The following is a 22,172-nucleotide window of genomic DNA, read 5'->3' on the forward strand; positions in this document are numbered from 1 at the left end:
CAGATTGTAAGAGCGTCCAGAGGTTTGTGGGATTGGCCAATTTTTATAGAAGATTCATCAAAAGCCTCTCGTCAATAATTTCACCCATCACACAACTCACCAAGCAAAACAGCCATTTTCTGTGGTCCTCCTCAGCACAAATGGCTTTCGACAAACTCAAGAAGCAATTCAACTCTGCCCCGATCCTTCATCATCATGACCCAGCCCTGCCTTACGTGTTGGAGGTCGATGCTTCAGAGACTGCGGTTGGGGCAGTCCTTTCCCAGCGCCACGAAACCACAGCCATGTTGCATCCTGTTGCCTTCTTTTCCAGGAAGTTGTCCCCAGCCGAAAGGAACTATGATGTAGGGGACCGGGAACTCCTTGCTATTAAGATGGCCCTGGAAGAATGGCGATATCTATTGGAAGGAGCCTCGCACCCTATACTTATCTACACTGATCATAGGAATTTGGAATACCTCTGTAGAGCTAAACGTCTCAGACCTAGACAAGCCAGATGGGCTCTCTTCTTCACCCAATTTCAAATGCATATCACGTACCGTCCGGGATCCAAGAATTGTAAACCCGATGCTCTATCCTGCATGTATCCCACATCAGATAACTCGCCAACGATGGACGCGATACTCCCTGCCTATAATTTCTTCCTACTTACAGATGACCTCTTGTCCAGGATTAAACTGGCCTCCTCTCTAGACCAACTGCCCTCAGGAGAACATCTGCAAGAAAATGACAGACTTTTCTTCCATGACCATGCTGTGTTTGTGCCCCTTCAACTGAGAGTTCCTGTGCTCAAACTGCGCCATGACAACAAGTTAGCAGACTGACACACTTACGTCAATTCCTTCCCGGTATGCAATCACAGCAAAACAGAAAAGAATAAATCATGGGGTCTCCTTCACCCCTGCCTGTTTCCTCCAGACCCTGGGAACAGATCAGCATGGATTACATAGTGGAACTACCACCCTCTGATGGGTTTACATCCATATTTGTTGTTGTGGACCTCCTTACAAAAATGGCTCATTTTATTCCTATGATTGGCATTCCTTCCGACCCAGAAACAGCTTAGGCTTTTATCAAGATCATACACCTCCATGGGATCCCCAGCAAAATTGTATCAGATTGTGGGGTCCAATTCACCTCAAATTCTGGAAGGAGCTCTGTCTTGCTCTAGACATTGAGAACCACTACTCTTCGGCCTACCACCCTCGGACCAATGGACAAACGGAACGCATGAACCAAACTCTTGAACGCTGCCTTCTTTGTTTCTCCACCTTTGTCCAAGACAATTGGGCATCCCTATTTCCTTGCACAGAATTCGCATACAACAACGCAATACATTCTACCACTAAGCAATCACTGTTCCACGCCAACCTGGGGTACCACCCTTCTTTTCCCCCTGTCCTACCCGCTTCCGCTTCGGTCCCAGCTGTCTGGAACAGAGTGGAGTTTCTACACAACAACTTAGAGTTCCTAAAGGATACCATGGCCAAGGCACAGCTAGATTACAAGACCATCTATGATGGAAGACGACGGGGGGACCTGGATCTTCAACCGAGAGACAAGGTTTGGCTCTCTACCAGGCATTTGAAGTTGGCCTGTCCCTCCAAGAAATTGGGCCCTAAATTCATTGGGCCCTTCCCTGTCCTGTCCCGATTCAACCCTGTTGTCTACAAATTCAAACTGCCCTCAACTTACCGGATCCACCCTGTCTTCCATGCCTCCCTCCTGAAGCCCCTGGCCATGAACCCCTTTGGGGAACATGGGGCACGTCCTACGCCTCCTTCTATGATTAAAGGGATTGAGGAGTACGAAGTGGAGGCCATCCTGGACTGCCGTAGAAGGGGCCGCGGACACCAATTTCTGGTACAGTGGAGGGGTTATGGACCTGAAGAGAATTCCTGGGAAACCGAGTGGTTTATCCATGCTCCAGATCTTCTCCGGTGGTTCTTTCAGCAAGCTCTATCCCGGATGGGCTTCCTGAGGCCGCCCCTTCGGGGGGGCTCTGTAAGAGTCCAGGGCTTACTACATATGCACCAATGTCGCTTTGCTGCAAGAGGAAATCCGTGCCAACTGAGCATGCGCCAAAGAAGCCTCAGTGCGCCAACCCGCACCTGCACAGAAGACTTAATGGAAAAAGTGCTGTTGCGTTTTGAATGATAATTACTCAGTCATGCAACACTGTACCCATATGGAATTGTTATCATTGTTTTCACACAAGTGAGCTTTCTTTTGGTGGTATTAAATCACCATTGGGTTTTTTATTTTTTGCGCTATAAATGAAAAAAGACTGCAAGTGTTTGAAAAAAAAATTGTTTTTCTCAATTTCTGTTATACAGTTTTGCAAATAAGTAATTTTTCTTCATAAATTTGGATCAAAATTTATACTGCTACATTTCTTTGGTTAAAAATAACCCAAATCAGTGTATAATATTTAGTCTGTTTTAAAGTTATAGCGTCTAAAAGCTATGGTGCCAATCATTGAAAATTGATCTTACCTGTGACAGATGTATGTTGATCGTCCACCAGCAGACACTGACAGATGTTGATGTTACAATGGAACACTATTGCAGATGTTTTTGTGCACTTGTACACTGGTACAGATGTTCATGGGACACATAGACAGGGACAGTGGTTCTTGGTGTACTACTGTGTGGGGATGGCTGCAGTCTGTGTGATCTCTGTGTAACTGAACATTAAAATCATCAGTTACACAGAGAGCTGTCACAGGTTGCAGCACCCCCCACTCCCCTTCCTTGGTTTAACCAGAAGAGGGGATGTTTGTGCCAGGAGAGAGGATGTTTGTTCTAGGATGGTGGTGGGGTATCAGTGCTGGGGGTGGGCGGTATTTTGGTAGGAAGGAAGAATTTGTGCTGGGAAGGGTAATTTAGAGGGGATTGGGCTAGAAGGAGGGATTTGTGGGAATTTGTCCTAGAAGGGGAATGGAAGAAAGAAGATTTGTGCTGGGAGGGGAGATGGGGGGGTGTATTTTGTGCCAGAAGGGGGTGGGGGAATTTGGGCTAATAGGAGGGATTGGGGATGGATTTGTGCTAGCAGGGGGGATTTGGAGGAGAAGATTTGTGCTAGGATAGAGAGTTTGAAAAAAACTAGGATGTGTGCTAGGCGGGTGATTTTTTGTGATGAGGGAGATTTGTGCTAGGAGGGGGGATTTGGGTAGGATTTGAGCGGGGGGGGGGGGGCTGGATTGGAGGGGGGGCAAAGATTTGTGCTGGGAGATGGGATTGGAACTGGGAGTTGGTGGAATACGTGCATGATTGTTTGGGGAGAATTTTGGCTTGACGATGGAATTTATGTTTTTCATGTATGACGGAATGTTTGCGTCCACTAATAATGATTTCCATGTATTTTTTAGTGAAAATATAATTTTGATATTTTTGCAGGGGAGGGGGGCCAGTCAGGTAGACTGTACAGGTCGCCATGAACAGCGGCCCCAGACACAGGTACCACATGATCGGGAGGGCCAATCACAGTGTCCACATCCTGATCTGTGATGTGCTGCATGCTAAGGGATGTACAGGTACATCCACTCAGAACGGGGAAGCTCCCACCTGGTTGTTTGTGTACACTGACCCAGTGAGAGGCAGTTAAAAGTGGCGCAGCATGTACAAAATTTATGTACTGGTCTAGAACTGGTACTTTAATTTGGCACACCCTGTGCCATATTTAGAACACACATGAGAAACGTTCCCAAAATCTGTCTGTGCTAGAATCTTTCTGTAAGCCAAAAGAGAGCTGCTTTTAATTAGCTCCACTTTCCTAAGATATGAAACTGTTGGTACTTTATTGTTAAATTGGTGCAGGCATTGCACTACAATGTAAAAGTGGCACATTTTGGAACTACCTGAATGTGGAGCATGTGTCGTTGTCAAAACCAAAAGTGTTGCTGATGCTTCATGAATTTGGCACAATACATTACAAGAGGGATTAGGGCCAGAAAAATGGCGCAGCAGCTTTACTGAATTCCCTCCATAGTGGCAGCTACCATGTGTGCCTAAGGGTTAAATACCCAGATTACCTACCCCAGTAATGATCACTTTCAGTCTGTTGTTACTTAGATTGTTGTCCAAAGTGCTTTAAAATCTCTGTACAGATTGAGGCTGGGAGTGTGCAATCATCACATATGAATTCAGGATGCCCTGCACTCACAGTATGAAATTACACCCGCTGGGGACAATTAACATTAGCCTAGAGTAGTGCTTTAACACTGGGGTTAGTGAAGAGGGATAATTAGTTCCCTGGTGGGATTTTGTCTTGGTTTTATTCTTTTGCAGGTTAGGATATTATTCTTATTATCATGTAGCTAATGCTGGAAGTAAATAAATTAGAAAAACACAATGTAGGCTAAGCTACCGGAGGGAGAAGACATTATTGCAAACATACCCCTTATACATAGCTCAAAACAATGATCAAAAAGCAAAAAAATAATTATCATAGCTGTAACTATTAAAGCAAAATATGTTACTCTAATAAAAACTTGCACCAAAATATTGGCCCATTTCACTAGCAAGACGTTTGAGTTCTTGGAAATCAACAGGACTTGGGTCATCTGGCTTGTCACCATGGTCATAAAGTTGTAGATTTCCTTCCTCTAAATTATCATTCATACCCACATTGAGCTGTTCAGTTTTTGCTTCCACCTCCCCAGCTGCCCTGGGAAAGCCAACAAATGCTAACTGGTCATTTTGACCAGGCCATGGAACAAGATCTGAATCATAGTATGTTAACTCTGCTTCTCGGCGGACCACTGGTTGGAATAGAGAATCATCCCTGTAGTTTGTAAAATCCATTATGTCTTCGGGCTTCTCACAAGTAGAAATAAGGTTTCTAAAGACAAAAAAGACAACACTAACATAAGAAATAGAATATCATCAATATACAAATACCATACTGGTGACCTCACAATGGGGATAAAACTTTTTTGCAGAAGGGAGTTTAACAAGACTCATAGCCATTCATTAAAATTAGAAGAAAAGAGTTTTAACCTTAAACTATGTAGAGGGTTCTTTACTGTAAGAGTGGCAAGGATGTGAAATTCCCTTCCACAGGCGGTGGTCTCAGCAGGGGGCATCAATAGTTTCAAGAAACTATTAGATAAGCACCTAACGACCGCAAAATACAAGGGTATACAATGGAATACTGACATATAAACACACACAGAGGTTGGACTTGATGGACTTGTGTCTTTTTTCAACCTCACCTACTATGTAACTATGTTGCTATGTAACTATGAACAGAGACAGTTTCAAAAAAGTGTGTCTGTTGGGGTGATGGCTGATTGATGCAACAAAGTCACAAGCAGTAAAAAAAAAAAATCAGAGTAAAGGGAATTGCTAGCCACACTTTTCAGATATTTATTTGTAAAAAAATTGGAAAACCATTTATTATTTTCCTTCCACTTCACAATTATGTGCCACTTTGTGTTGGTCTATCACATAAAATCCATTTACGTTTTTGGTTGTAACATGACAAAATGTGGAAAATTTCAAGGTGTATGAATACTTTTTCAAGGCACTATACCTGCCTTCAATTTATCTATTGCAATATACTGTATATACTCCAACTTGGAGACTCAAATGGTACTGCAGTTGACAGTAGACATGTGCTTTCCTTATCGTCCGAATGTATTTTCGCCCAAATTTCGGGGATTTTCATGTTTGTTTTAACAAAATGATAACGAAAGCGCAGAATCCGAAATCCGAAAGATCCGAAATAAAAAATGCTTTATTTTCGTATCGTTGCGACAACTGTTCGATATAGATAGATAGAAGATTCGACATGATGGTGACAATAGCGATCTGTGTCTATCGAACCTGCGGTAATACCATTCGACATGAAGATTCAACGAAGCAGCTAAAAACATATGATTGCTGCAACCAGACATTTAAGGTCAAATGCTCCGCCCATAGGCTATAGAAGAATTCTAATGTTGTTTGACTAGTAATAATAATTATTAATAATTATAATTATTACTAGTCAAACAACATTATAATTCTACTAAAGCTTGTGGGCGGAGCATTTGACCAGAAATGTACGATCATGGCGTCGTGCAGTTTAGCTGCTTCATCGAATCTTCTTGGAACATCCGACAGACACCATAAGCCTTCAATTGACAGATTTGACCTTAATTAATTTGGATTTTCGTACAAATGCATTTTTTAAATAAACAAAATAAATAAAACACATTTTGGGAGTAAGTAAATAAATTTATTATTCGGACGAAACTGAAATTCCGAAATGAAATATTTCAGTGTGCACATGTCAAGTTAACAGAGGAACCTTGATGAGGCAGTGCAGCTTTCACATATATTTGCAAACATGTGCAACTACTTAGTGGAGGCGTTAACTAGTTTTGTGGCACAAATCAACATCAATAACTGCAATTTGAAATTTACATTAAGCTACCATCCCATCTGATCACATTTTTAGATCTACAAATTTATATAGATTCCAATCATTGCCTAGCCACTAATCTTTATCGCAAGAATACAGCAATATTATCTTGCATGCGGCCAGTGCCCACCCAAAACCCCTAATACATAGTATACCTTATGTGAAGTATTTTCAAGATGAAACTGCGTACAATTGACAGAATTCAAAGCTCAGGCTGCCTTACTTAAACAGCACCTCCTCATATGTGGCTATAGCAAATCTCTGCTTAGAAAGGCATACAGGGGGTCCCCGGGTTACAAACAAGTTAGGGACTGTAGGTTTATTCTTAAGTTGAATCTGTTTGTAAGTCGGAACAGGTACATTTTTTAAGTGTAGCTCCAGCCAAAATAACAATTTTTAAGCTTTTTGGATAGCATAGGGAAGGGTTAACACCCCTGTAACATTTGTTTTGCTGTGTGTGCCCCTGTTCAGAAGATTTCACCTCCCTTTCTGTCCCAATGACAATTGGATTTTGAAAATTTTGGGTTGTTGTGGAAACAAGGATTGGTGATAAAGCATCAGTGGAGGTACCTTTTCCCCATAATAGCTCTTACAGGAGTGGATTTCCCTTCCTAGGGGTAGATTTGCTCTCACTTCCTGTTGTCTCCTTCGTAAGTAGGAGTCGTTTGTAAGTCGGATGTTTGTAACTAGGGGACCCCCTGTACAACAAAGCACTAGCTCAGGACAGGAATGCACTGGTGTTCAAATTCAACACAACAAAATCCAAACTATTAATTTTTCTGTGGGGAAATTCATCACCAAGTTTTCAGCCCAGCATCAGGACTTAATCTACTATCCAAATACTGGCACTTGCTTTTGGATGATCCGATTGTTTCCAAATGCATTAGGCATTCTCTGGAGCTAGTGTTCCATAGAAATACCTCTTTCGCGATTGCTTGACCAACAGTCACTATGTACCTAATAGAGGGGAGAAAAGCTACCCAGGCGGATGTACAGATGCGGTCAATGTCCTTGGGTGAGAGAGGGCACCCAATTTGATTTCTCCAAATGGGGAAACATTCACCCCTGGATTTCATGGGAACTGCAGCACTCAAGGAGTGATCTACTTGATGATCTGTCGTTGCAGATCGTTTTATGTCGGTAAAACGATTCCACAACTCAGGCAATGACCATATATATTACTCTTACAATGGCAAGATGATCACCCCCAGTAAGTGATTTATACCATCACTACCTGGATTTATACCATTGTTTTGTATCATTTATAATATTGAAAGTTATCCCCAAAGATCCCAGGGGTGGCCACTGGGACAAGAGTATCCTGCAGAAGGAAACATTATGGATAGAAAGACTTAATGCCACAAGATCGCCTGGTCTAAACAAAGTCTTGTCCTATAAATCTTTTCTGTGATATAATATATTATTTAAAAAAAATTCCCTTCTATTACTGATCTTGCTTGAGATGTTAGATATCATGTGAACCCCTTTGTGAGCTCATGTTATGCCCCTTAAAATAGTGATGCCTTTCCCCTTCTTCCCCTCCCTCCTCCCCACCCTACTGAACAAGATCACTATTGAACATAATGTAGCTATATTCCTTTGCAATATGTAGTTCTTGTTAAGGGGTTATTACCGGTTAATGCATTGTACTGTTTTTGTTTAACTATTATTATGCTGAGTACTCTATACATTTTAATACAAGCATGATTTAGATTTGCAATTTCAGGATGGTGGTTGTTGAGATGGACATGGATGCGGGCCCCCATGGGCAGATGTGTGGCTGTAAGTGCCGCCCACATCTGCCATCATCCATTGACCATTTAACGGTCTTGACTGGCTGATGCAGTGCAGTGCTGGGAGGTTTAGCTGGAGGGCGCCCTTGCCACCAGCTGCCTCCTATGTCCCAGATATGGCTTCTCTTTCCCTGCTGTGCGGGCTCACATTACGATCGGAGTTCTGCGAAAATGGCCAACCCGTCAAGATCTCCAACCACATCACTTCCGTTGACCCTCCAGCAGCTGTAATTGGAGATTTCAACGAGTTGGCTATTTTCACAGAACACCGGCTAAGGAGGAAAAAAGTTGTCCCCGCCTTGGAGGCAGCCATGTTGTTGGTTATTAGACTGTCAATGTTTACTTTATATCGTGTACCGTAGTGTATACGCTGCCAGTGTTCTGTGAAAACAGGTAACTCGTCTAAATCTCCAATTACTGCTGCTGGAGAGTCACTGGAAATGACATGGTTGGAGATTTTGGCGAGTTGGCTGTTTTGGCAGAACACTGGGCTGGGTGACGTCACACGCTGATCTCCGGCGTTATTTGGCGCCCTGGTTGGGGTGTGTATATATGGAGCAGCCTCTTTTGAACCACACAGGAGATGCTCTTAGGACATTAGGACAATAAGACAATAGGACTTAGGACATCATTATGGACTGAATTAGCCTTGTCAACCATTTAGAATGGTGAATAAACATTCCCTGGAAGCACGAACTTGGCACTGATTGCACTTACAGTGCAGAACCTCTGACTTTATTTATGCTATTTACATATACACATTTACCATGGTCAAGATTTAGAGTGTTTTTAGCCGCTCTCAATTGGCTGGGTTCAAAACCTCTTTACCTTGAATTCTGATACCATGCTGTGAGACCCAGTACTACACTCTCATATACCTTATCATGGTCCTACACTCCTAGTGGCTATAATTTAGTTTCAGGTGAGTGTATGGAGGCCATTAGGGCCCAAAGCTACACCTTTAAAGAGATACACTTTAATCATTACTAATACCACTCCCCTCACCTACAGAATTACCTGGTGGCTTGCTGGCTATATCTGGCGGTAGCAATTGAATAATCGAGACAGGAACATCTGCTTCAAGTATTTATTGTAAGATATAAGTACCCCTATCAAACTTAAACATTAAACATTTTCAGTCATAACCATATACAGTACAGACCTGTGTTGCGTTTTGTTGGCTGCTACCTATAGGACACTTCCATATCTGCCTGTTTGGTCGGTGTCGGTGTTAGGTCTCTTCATCCACCCACCTGTATTGATCATAGCCATATACCAATTTATGTAAGTGGATAATTTTAAGTGATTGTATAATGAGGATTGTTTTGAAAAAATGCATAGATAGATCATTAACGTTGTACATTTCATCTATTTAGTTATAAGTTTAAGCTCCTGAGGAAGCGCTTTGCACCGCAAAACTAGTTGAGCAGGAATTGTTCACACCCTAGGCTGGAATAGTCCCCAAACGACAATCGTCAGACAGATTCCAGTTGTTTAATTTGTAATGTCACTCTGTACCAGGGTAACTAACCAACTAGAAGGGTGCTATTTAATAGTGCAATGAACATTTGGATATATGTGGACAATACTCAATTTTGAAAATGTAGTGTTTTTCTTTTTTGAACAATTTTGTTAAAATAAAGATGTACATGTGTTTTTAACCGTAATATCTATGCCCGAAAAGTCCATATTTTCCTTGCAAACTTCCTTCCATGTAATATTAAGATGTGGCATAGTGTATTTTGTTGGTGTCCACAGTACCACCCTGTGGTGACACTTTGCACAAGTGATTAGTCTATCCCTTCTTAGGTCTATTAGGAATGCTGCTGCCAGACTTATCTACTTTATCAATCATACAGTGTCCACTTCACCTCTCAGCCATTACTCCTCTCCCTTCTGTTCAAAATGCAAACTACTAACAATAACAACATTATACAAAATCATCCCCAAATCTGCTTCCAGCTACATCACATAGTCAGTAAGGCTGAAACCTAATTTTAATTATCACCCAAATCATCTTCTTCACATCTCTCAGGACCCCCTACTATGTTATCTAGCTCCCTTGTTATATTCTTCCATGCTCACCTTCAGAGTTATACAGAGTCTCTACCATCCTCTGAAACTGCCTACCCAAATTTCTCCAGCTATCTCTTACTATTTATGCCTTTGGCGATCCCTGAAAACTCATGTGTACAGGGAAGCCTAATCTGCCTCTACCCAAACATGGAACATTTGCTTTATTTGTCTACTCATCCACTTAAAGCTATTACCTTTTGTATTGCTTGCCCTCTCTCCCACCCACCCTTTTGTTCTCATGAGCAGAGCCCTCCTAACCCTGTCTCTTGAATTGTTTTGTAAATAGTGCCATGCAAACTGTTGGTGCTATGTAAATCCTGTATAGGAACACAAATGTCTAAATCCAGTCTAACAGCAGGTGTTGCTGCCACTGACATAAATACTGCTGTTAGGGATAAAAGTCCTTAAAGCGGAGTTCCACCCTAAAGTGGAACTTCCGCTCATCGGATTTCCCCCCCCCTCCGGTGTCACAATTGGCACCTTTCAGGGGGGAGGGGGGTGCAGATACCTGTATAATACAGGTATCTGCACCCACTTCCGGGTATAGCTAGCCGCAGCAAGCCGCAGACTCCCCGCCCACCCCCGTTGTGTTGTGGAAATACCTAGTTCCCACAACACAACGGGGACCAGTGTAGACGCGCAGCGCGACTCGCGCATGCGCAGTAGGGAACCGGGTAGTGAAACCGCAACGCTTCACTTCCTGATTCCCTCAGTGAGAATGGCGGCGGCAGCACCCGAGGATAGAGGGACGGTTCGGTCTCGGGTGCCGACATCGCTGGACCCCGGGACAGGTAAGTGTCCTTATTTTAAAAGTCAGCAGCTGCAGTATTTGCAGCTGGTGACATCTAAAAAATGTTTTTTTCTTGAAACTCCGCTTTAAAACATATCCTGAGAGCAGGGGGGACATCATTGCGCATGCACACCAAGGTGCAGGTTTGATTTGCTTAATGGTCATAATCCAAGTGTTGTATAGGCACTAACAAACTAAGTCAGTTTCTATATGTTTTATGTGTTTAATAAATATTTGAACAGGTACATTATTAAAGTTTTATTCTTTCTGGAGGATGAAAGAGAATGCTACAGTTTTTTTTCATAGAGACAGAGAATGCTTTTAGGTCTTTGATGACTTTCTAAGATTAAAGTAGTACTATAGGCAATTTTTTTATTTTTATTTTGGATAGAGTAAGGGAGGGTCAGATTTTTTCCCACCATATGTGTTCCATTGCAGAGACTGACCCCTACTTCCTGTCCTATAGCCAAACAAGAAGTGAAAGGAAATCCCTGCAAATCAAGGTAATTCCTTGGTGACCCCCTGGCCACCAGAACTAGTGTCCTCATTGGAAGATTTCCCCTGTATTACGTTTCTGGGGATTGCCTAAAAATTGGGATTTTTCTTTTACTTTAACTTTCAATGACAATGGTAAACAGGACAGATAGAGAGAGTGAATCTTCTTAATGGGGGCACAGACAACAATAAAAACTGACAAACATTCTAATCCAACTTTACTCTATCCAAAATTTAAAAAGAGTTTTGCCTTTAGCTATACTTTAACTCCTTAAAAGGTCAACAATTCTGGATAATTTGTTAGCAAGAGGGTTGAAGTGTTAGTGATATTTTACAGAATTAGAGGAGAATACAAATAGGAACACAGTTAAATGTACATTTTTAATGCTGTTGGAGAAATCATGTTTGGATAGAATTTTTTGTACCTTTTTGCCAAATATATAATATATGGCATTTGATAATATTATTTTATCATATGCACAGTAGGGATGGGTGAACAGTTCGGACTGAGCATGATTGGGCCGAATATTGGCTGTTCGGAAGTTCTCAGAGCAACTGAATTAAAAGGTCATTCGACTGTTTGTTTGCCCGCCGAACGACCACAATGCACTGCACCGCCGCACAGTGCATTGAAAGTCCTGATTGGCTGAAGCAATGAAAGCTTCGCCCAATCAGGGCACAGAGCACTGTCAGAGCCATGATTGGATGCTGTCATGATGACTGTATCCAATTATGGCTCATTGCTCCTAATCCTGCCCCACACTATAAAAGTATTCTTTCTATAGTGGCCATTTGTAGTGTGATAGCGGCCTGGAGAGATATAGAACAGGGCTCTGATCAGTGCTATTAGTGCTATTAGACAGTTAGTGTGCTATAGTGTTCTATTCTGATTCTATTGTCAGTAGAATATCAGTTTAGTGTGCATCTAGGGATAGTTCACTGTGAGTGTAGTGCGACCATTCATCTTTACATTAGTGTTAATTTAGGGATAGTTCAGTGATTGTGAGTGTAGTGCGACCACAATTCATCTTTACATTAGTGTCAATGTAGGGATAGTTCAGTGAGTGTAGTGTGACCATTCATCTTTACATTAGTGTCAATGTAGGGATAGTTCAGTCATTGTGAGTGTAGTGCGACCACCATTCATCTTTACATTAGTGTCAATGTAGGGGTAGCTCAGTCAGTGTGAGTGTAGTGACCTTTTAACAGTTTTTTTTTCTGTGCGTTACTGCAAGTTTACGCCATATAGTTCTGTGCGTTACTGCAAGTTTTATGCCATATAGTTCTGTGCCTTACTGCAAATTTAACGCCACATATTTCATTGCGTTACTGCAAGTTTAACAACATATGGTATTGTGCGTTACTGCCCCCTTCCGTGAATTTGCTGAATGTTGGACATTTTTTTCTAACCAGCCAATGTCTCCAGACATTCGGCCCGCATGTACAAGGCTTAACCACTTGCCGACTGCCACACGCGATATACATACCACCAATTATTCAAGTGGTTAGTGACTACACCTGTTTTTAGCCAGCATGAGAAGAGGGAGAGGAAAGAAAGGCAATATAAAAAGTTATTTTGTTGAGCCAAAAAGAAGTCTGTAGAAAAAATGCTACATGAGATATTAGGACCTTATTACTCCAAGGGAGAAATATATTCCTTAAGAAGGGAAAATGTTCAAATAAAATACTTTTTGGTAGCAACAAATGTAAAGTCAAATATAGCTTTTATGATCCTCAGCTCAAAGAATTCATCATTATGGCTGTTACCTTTTTATTACAACACAATTACTTCTTCTTTCGTGATTCCTTCTATGTACAATGCTGTGGAGCCTTCATGGGAGCAAAATTTTCTCCATCATTAGCTAATTTATACAGGGGATGGTGGGAAGAATGTTTTCTTCCTTCACATCTCGATATCTATGCACCGCACATCCTTTGGTACACTGATTCCTCTTTAACCTCTTTTGTTTCATACCTTAACAATAACAGCCTTAATCTTAAATTCTCTTATGTGAGCAATAAGATCATGATTGATTTTCTAGATATCACACTCAGGAGTGACCCCAGCACTGGTCTTATAAATACTGAAACCTTCCACAAAGCTACTGCCGGAAATTCCTTACTTCTGGCCTCCAGCTGCCATCCACCCCATACTATTCGTTCCATCCCGGTGGGTGAGTTTATTAGAGCTAAGCGCAATTGCTCCACCCCGGAAAGTTTTCAGCTAGAATGCTCTAACATCTCAAAACGATTAGGCGATAGAGGCTATCAGAAGTGGCATATTAATAGAGCCATTTCCATAGCCTCAGAGAAGGACAGGTACAATCTATTGCACAACAGAGAGAAATCCCCTTGCTTTTCAAAATATACACACCATAAAAATCAAAAGAACAAGCACAAGAGTTCCCTTACCTTTGTCACCACTTTCTCCAGAGAGTTTAATCAGATCAAACAGATTGTAAATAAACATCTTCCCATTCTTTATGGTGACAATGACCTAACAGATGTGCTTTCTAAAGGTAGTAATTTCTCCTGTCGTCGTGCCCCAACTTTAGGTAACTTTTTGTCGCCCAGTCTACACCAAACCACCACCACTTGCAAAACGTGGCTCAGTACTAATGGCTCGTATAGTTGTGGTTTAAATACTTGTAGGTATTGTAACAAACATAACAAGAATCACAAGTCTATCACCTCGTACCATAATAATAAGGTATTTCCTATTAAGGATTTTATAAATTGTAGTACTCAATACGTAGTCTACGTGATAGAATGTGATGTTTGTAAATTACAATATGTGGGATGCACCACTAGGCCCCTTCGCACGAGGATTAGCGAACATTATAACGGAGCAGCATATAGTAATGAGAGAAGGTTATCCAATGTATCTAAACACTTTAAATTTATACATGATGTTAACATGGATTCCTTCTCTTTCTCTGCAGTTCAAAAAATCAAAATGTCGATACGTGGAGGAGACAAGCACAGAAGGCTACCGGAACAGGAAGTTAAGTGGATTTTCCTGTTGGGGACACGCATCCCCACAGGCATGAACCACAGATGGGATGTGGATCTATTTCTCAAATGACATAATCTTATCCCATCTTCAGTTTTATTGTCACGTGCTTCAGTATTTGTCTTTTTGTCCCAGTATGTTCCTTCTGTGCTTGTTTTCTGCTTGTTTTTTTTTTTTTTATCCTGCCATTAGCATTACTGCATCCCTCTTTTTTCATGAATTGTATCTGTTTTTTGATCCTGCCATAAATTCAATCCCCTTTTTTGCGATTCTGCCATAAATGTAATCCCCCTCTTTTTTGATCCTGCCATAAATTGCATCCCTCTTCTTTGATTCTGCCATAAATTCCATCCCTCTTTTTTCATTAATTGTATCTTTTTTGATCCTGCCATAAATTTAATTCCCTTTTTTGTGATCCTGCCATAAATTTAATCCCCCTCTTTTTTGATCCTGCCATAAATTGCATCCTTCTTTTTCGATCCCGTCATAAATTGAATCCCCCCTCCCCCTTTTTTTTTTTCTTTTGATCCTGCCATTAATCTTGACTTTACATTTTGTTGCTACCACAAAGTATTTTATTTGATCATTTTCCCTTCTTTTAAGGAATATATTTCTCCCTTGGAGTAATAAGGTCCTAATATCTCATGTAGCATTTTTTCTACACACTTCTTTTTGGCTCAACAAAGTAACTTTTTATATTGCCTTTCTTTCCTCTCCCTCTTCTCATGCTGGCTAAAAATAGGTGTAGTCACTAACCACTTGAACAATTGGTGGTATCAATCAAATATGTTAATTTTCTGTGACACTAACCTGATAGGCCAATTTTTTAGAGATGGAGTTTGCATATGTGTATGTGAGTATATATATATATTTTGCCATATCTGTTTCAAACTAGCTACGAATAAGGCTATTGCCGAAATGCGTCAGCTTTATTGTCACTCTGATGTACCAATAAACGACACTTCAAGGATTACAGTTTTGCCGGCTCTCCTTATTACTGTTGCATTGGAGTGTGTTGGAACACATCGAGACTCGGCACCTGTGAGTGGACCTGGTGTGTGGATTGAGTTGTCCCTGCAGAGAGCGCTGTTACCTTTCTTCTTTTCTATACCTATCATTAGCATGACGCAAAGCCTCCTGGACTTGTGCCCAAGTAGAATGAAGACCACGGAGATGCTACTCCAACGCAGGAATACTCTGCGGAACAAACGAGTCAGGCAACATGGAAGGTTGGAAACCATAATTTGCCATAAACAGGGACAATCGGGAAGCAGAATTCAAGGCACTGTTGTGAGCAAACTCTGCCCACGGTAATAGGTCTGACCAGTTGCTATGATGGTCAGAAATATAGCAACGTAGGTATTGCTCCACGGACTGGTTGGCTCATTCTGTGGCCCCATTAGACTGCGGGTGATACGCAGAGGAGAAAGCAAGCTGAATTCCCAACTGTGCACAAAAGGCTCGCCAGAACTGGAACACAAACTGACTACCCCTTGGGTAGCCAATGTAAGCGAATGGAGGCCAGTTCCTTGGAAGTGGGCAATTTCTTAAGTGGAATACAATGACACATCTTTGAGAACCGGTCAACCACCATAAGGATAACAGTGTTGCCTTGGAAGTTGGGTAACTCCACAATGAAATCCATAGACAGGTGGGTCCAGGGCCTCTCTCCATTGGGTATGGGTTGTAGGAGGCCCACTGGAAGGTGTCGTGGAGTCTTACTATGAGCACACATGGAACAGGCAGCTACAAAGGCAGTTAAATCAGCACGTAGACTAGGCCACCAGAATTGTTGGGAAATGGCCTAAATGAGTTGATTCTTCCCAGGAGGGCCAGCTGCCTTGGGAGAATGGTAACTCTGCAGCACGGCAGTACGGAGACTCTCTGGGACAAAGCAGTGGTCACAAGGTTTCTCAGGAGGAGCATGGACCTGAGCAGCAAGAATTTTGTCATCCAAAGGAGAAGTGAGACTGGTGTGAACCGTAGCCAGAATACGTTCAGGTGGAATCACAGGAACCGGAACCGACTCCAACTTGGAAGTGGAGGAAAATTGTTGTGACAAGGCGTCAGACCTTACATTCTTAATACCGGGTAAGAATGAGACAATGTAATTGAAACCTGACAAGAAAAGAGCCCATCGCGCCCTTCTGGGAGAGAGGCGTTTAGCCTCAGACAAGAATGTGAGATTCTTATGGTCAGTAAGAATGAGAATTGGCACAGTTGTACCTTCGAGTAGATGTCTCCATTCTTTCAGGGCTAAAATGATCGCCAACAGCTCTCTGTTACCAATCTCATAACTGCACACTGCAGGTGTCAATTTCTTGGAAAAGTAGCCACAAGGATGCATAGCGCTCTCAGAGGTAGGACGTTGAGAAGGGTGCCAACACCAATCTCAGAAGGGTGAGAAAAAAGTAGCGCTTAGCAAAATAGATGTACAAATAATATGTGCATTACTGCAAAAGTAATATATATAAAGTCCAACATATATAATAATATTGAGGTGAGTCTCTAACCCCAAATCCTAACCAGGAAATGGGAAAAAAAAACAAACATATAAAAAGTCCTCCAACATTAAAGGGAGAATCTTCTTGGACGTGCAGGAAATAATGTGAAACACCAACACTGATGAATCCAGGATAATAAAACAAATGGATACTCTTACCAGAGCAGATGGACCCGGATGTCAGTGACACCGAATCGTAAAAGCTTGAGAATCGAATCTGTGGCACTCTCAGATGGAAGTGGGGGTCCAAGGTCTTCTGAAGTTGGCTCCAAAGGATCTCAGTGTTCGGATCAGTCACTGCTGGCTGGTCAGAACACGAGCAGAGGAGTCAGCCAGTGATCGGGACACATCACTGAAGCTGCTAGCAGGAGCCCCACCCCTCTTCTTTTTATACATCGTTGTTTTTGATGAGAGTTGTTGCTGAGGTTCCTACAAGATGTTTGTTCCCTGGTCCGGTCGGGTTCACTGAGATCCTTTGGAGCCAACTTCAGAAGACCTTGGACCCCCACTTCTATCTAAAAGTGCCACGGATTTGATTCTCAAGCTTTTACGATTCAGTGTCACTGACATCCGGGTCCATCTGCTCTGGTAAGAGTACCTATTTGTTTTATTATCCTGGATTAATCAGTGTTGGTGTTTCACATTATTTCCTGCACGTCCAAGAAGATGCTCCTTTTATTGTTGGAGGACTTTTTATATGTTTGTTTTTTTTCCCATTTCCTGGTTAGGATTTGGGGTTAGAGACTCACCTCAATATTATTATATATGTTGGACTTTATATATATTACTTTTGCAGTAATGCACATATTATTTGTACATCTATTTTGCTAAGCGCTACTTTTTTCTCACCCTTTGTATCGATGTTTGTCCCATTTAGTGTAGCAGCTATTATTATTTGTTTTTGACTTCCTGGGGCTGTACCCCTGCTGTGCTCATTATGAGGGGCTCCCACCATCCCTGTGCTGTGCTGACTTCCTAGGCTTGTACCCCTGCTGTGTTCATTATGAGGGGCTCCCACCATCCCTGTGCTGTGCTCATTATGAGAGGCTCCCACCATCCCTGTGCTGTTCTGACTTCCTCCTGGGGCTGTACCCCTGCTGTGCTCATTATGAGGGGGCTCTCACCATCCCTGTGCTGTGCTGACTTCCTCTGGGAAGTCAGCACAGCACAGGGATGGTGGGAGCCCCTCATAATGAGCACAGCAGGGTACAAACCCAGTAAGTTAGCACATCACGAGGATGGTGGGATTACCTCATAATGAGCACAGCAGGGGCACAGCCCCAGCAAGTCAGCACAGCACAGGGATGGTGGGAGCCCCTCATAATGAGCACAGCAGGGGTACAAACCCAGGAAGTCAGCACAGCACAGGGATGGTGGGAGCCCCTCTTAATGAGCACAGCAGGGGTACAGCCCCAGGAGAAAGTCAGCACAGCACAGGGATGGTGGGAGCCCCTCATAATGAGCACAGCAGGGGTACAGCCCCAGGAGGAACTTCCTTCCCTGTGCTGTGCTGACTTCCTCCTGGGGCTGTACCTCTGCTGTGCTCATTATGAGGGGCTCCCACCATCCCTGTGCTGTGCTCATTATGAGAGGCTCCCACCATCCCTGTGCTGTGCTGACTTCCTGGGTTTTTAACTTCATCATAACGAATAATCGTAATTAACAAACATTCTTATTTTGTCCGATTCTGAATCTCCCATCGACTACCAGTACCAGTCTCCCACTCCCATATTAAAAAAGGTCATTTTCCCAACCCTCACTCAGCAGCAGAAGAAAACCTCTGATTGGTCAACAAAACACCAGTCATGTTTCAAATGAAATTTCGTACAAAATTCGGAAGCATAACAATTCGAATTTTGGAACCTCCCGAATGTACAAATTTACGGAAATTTGTACGAAACTAATCACACATGTCTAAACGAAATTGCTAAAATCACAATACTCCTCTGGCAGGGAGGAGAGTGAAGAGGTGCACAGAACCTCTGCTACCTTCTGGAAGCATGTCTCACTGCATTGTGGTGACCAGGCGAGAACCTCAGCACAGAGCCAATCAAAAGAGGGGTTGTGCCTCTGTAAGCAAGGATAACCAATAACAAGCGGAAACTTGGGTGAGGAAATAACTTGGAATTGGATCAGCTCAGCTGTCGGCTAATTGCCAGCTCCCATCTCTCTCCACAGTTACCCAGCTGTTGATGATCCTGCTCATCAGTCCTGCTTACTTAAGCCATCTAGTCCAGAGGAGCTCTGCCTTCCCCATCACAAGAAACTATCTCCCACGTTCCTGTTTAAAGGCTGGCTTTGCTGACATCCCTTCTGGCTACAGAATCACTACATTGATCCCTGACTCCTGGCTTGGCTTACTATCCGTTCCGGTTACTGAACTTTGGCTATGTTTTGACTATGTTTGTTCTTTTATTATTAAACAAGTGTGATTTAACTGTACTTCTGTCTCGGTCTGATTTCATGGTTTCTGACAGTAGGCGAAGGCCATGAATTCAGAAGATGCAGTCAATCCACTTGTTGTTAATATTTTTTCCAGATTGAATGAACTGGATCACCGCATGGAACAACCTTGAGGTCCTGTCACGGACAGACCTTAGGTGGCGTTGTTTCCTCCCCAGTTATCCAGAAGGATAAGCCCCTGGTCTTGGTTACCCTTTCTTCTTCTCTTCTCTTTCTGAGTCATCCATCGAGATACAGGCTCTAATCGACTCTTGGGCTGCAGGCCTGTTCATTGATGTTGCCTTTGTATCGAAGCACTTGATTCCGCTGCAGCTGCGTGACACTCCACTTGCCATTGAGGCACTTGACGGGAGACCTCTACAGCCTGCCCATGTGACTCATGAGACGGTTCCGTTGTCCATGGCTGAAGGGGTCTTCACCATGAGATAATCTAATTCCAAGTTATTTCCTCACCCCAGTTTCTGCTGGTTATTGGTTATCCTTGGTTACAGAGGCACAACCCCTCTTTTTGCTGAGGTTCTCTCCTGGTCACCACAATGCAGTGAGACATGCTTCCAGAAGGTAGCCAAGGTTCTGTGCACCTCTTCACTCTCCTCCCTGCCAGAGGAGTGCTGCGATTTTAGCGATGTCTTTGACAAAGGTCAAGCCGGTAGTTTGCCTCCACACCGACCATATGATTGCGCAATTGACCTTCAACGTGGGGCCATACCCCCTCATGGTCGGGTTTACTCTTTGTCCAGTCTTGGAGGATAAGGCCATGGAGGAGTATGTTGCAGACGCACTCGAGGTTTCATCCCCAAATCCTCGTCTCCTGCTGGTGCTGTTTTCTTCTTTGTGAAGAAGAAGAGTGGTGAATTGAGACCTTGTATTGATCATAGGGGTCTCAATTGTTTCACGATTAAGAATGCCTATCCGATTCCATTGATTACGGTGTTATTTGACCGCCTCAAGGGAGCAATGGTTTTCACGAAGCTTGATTTGAGAGGAGCATACAGTACCTGGTGCATTGGAAGGGGTACGGTCTGGAGGAATGCTCTTGGGTCTCATCCTCGGACGTACATGCCCCTGTCCTCCTCCGTGATTTCCATAGACGTTTTCCCGTCAAGCCTGGTGGTCCTCCGAGGGGGAGGGGTCGTTGAGGAAGGGGTACTGTCAGGGCTGGGCTCAGCCCTTCCTTCTCTGAGCTGGCCTCTCAGCTGTCGGCTAATTGCCAGCTCCCATCTCTCTCCACAGTTACTCAGCTGTTGTTCAAATCCTGCTCGTCAGTCCTGTCTACTTAAGCTGTCCAGTCCAGAGGGTCTCTGCCTTGTTTAAAGACTAGCTTTGCTGACATCCCTTCTGGCTCCAGATCCTGCTTGCTGTTCCACTACTTTGATCCCTGACTTCCGGCTTGGCTGACTATCCGTTCCGGTTACTGAACTTTGGCTATGTTTTGACCATGTTTGTTGTTTTTACTTTTATTATTAAACAAATGTGATTTAACTGTACTTCTGTCTCGGTCTGATTTCATGGTTTCTGACATCAATATCTTTGATCTGATCAGATTTACTAGCATCCCCAGTAGTTTAGGGTTCCTAAAAATGCAGCGTTAGCGGGATCAGCCCAGATACCTGCTAGCCCCTCCGCCCAGCACAGCCCAGCCCACCCAAGTGCAGTATCAATCGATCACTGTCACACAACACACATAGCTGCAGTGTTCACAGAGTCAAGCCTCTAGTGAAGAGGCCTACACTTTTCTGAGCATGACAGATGAGAGTGAAGAGGAAGTCCCCCATCTGTCAGATTCAGGCTCAGTATTCAAACCCATAGACAGCAGCGGCACCCTGACAGATAGCTCTGACGACAGAGTAGTGGTCCCTGCCAAGGTCAGGCGTACCTGACCCCGTTCTTCTGCTGTTGTTGAGGTGCAAGAACCACAGGGCTCTCGTATGGAGCAGAGAGCCAGTACTAGTGTCTCTCATCCTTCTGGTGAACTGGCAAGCACCAGTGGCCTAGTACACCCTGGTCGTAGTCAAACCAGCACTGCAGTATCACGTAGTCCCATAAGTGCAGTTCAAGCTGGTGCCATGGCTAGCACAAATAGAGTCCTACAGCCATCAAAAAGACAAAGACAGGGCCGTTAAGCCCATAGTGCCCTTCCTGCTGCATTTGCCAATCCTAATTGGGAGCCATGTATACATGTATCCAATCTACTGTGCCGTGAATTTTTCCTGTGCACCAGTGGGTGTCCTTTTTGCATATAATCAGGGTATGTAATTGAGGCTTAGTTCCCCTTATTAATTAATAAATAACTGAATACTTATATGCTAATTTTCATCTCTTTAGGCGACTCTTGATTCCCCTGTAGCCAAATACAGGGCTGGGTGTGACTTTCATTCTCAGTGCTCTGGTGGTGTCCTCCCTGTATCCTGGAATTCCTGCATGGTATGTTCTGGGTGTGGGGACTGGGAGACTGGGGACAGGGGTTGGACAGTATTTTGACTGCTTCACGATATGACAGTTCGCCTCAATGATACCAGATCATGTGGACCCAATCTAATAATTTACTCCTTTTTTCTTGTTTCAGTGTTTTTATTTCATGTGTTAATTTGTACATTCCCCTGATGAAGCCAATGTTTTGGCGAAACTAGT

At 43.1% G+C, this 22,172-nt stretch overlaps 1 protein-coding gene across 2 annotated transcripts in view; it reads right to left on the minus strand.

Annotated features, from left to right (window-relative positions):
- Positions 1–2,294: 2,294 nt before the first annotated feature.
- Positions 2,295–22,172, minus strand: part of LOC141110764 (uncharacterized) — a 187,720-nt gene continuing 167,842 nt past the window's right edge. For both annotated transcript variants that reach the window (XM_073602357.1, XM_073602356.1), the window contains one exon: positions 2,295–4,842. In XM_073602357.1, coding sequence (XP_073458458.1) covers positions 4,482–4,842 — 361 coding nt within the window. In that variant the 3' untranslated portion in view covers positions 2,295–4,481. The remainder of the gene's footprint in view (positions 4,843–22,172) is intronic.

The sequence above is a fragment of the Aquarana catesbeiana genome, linkage group LG10 (assembly GCF_042186555.1).
Source record: "Aquarana catesbeiana isolate 2022-GZ linkage group LG10, ASM4218655v1, whole genome shotgun sequence".
NCBI lineage: Eukaryota > Metazoa > Chordata > Amphibia > Anura > Ranidae > Aquarana > Aquarana catesbeiana.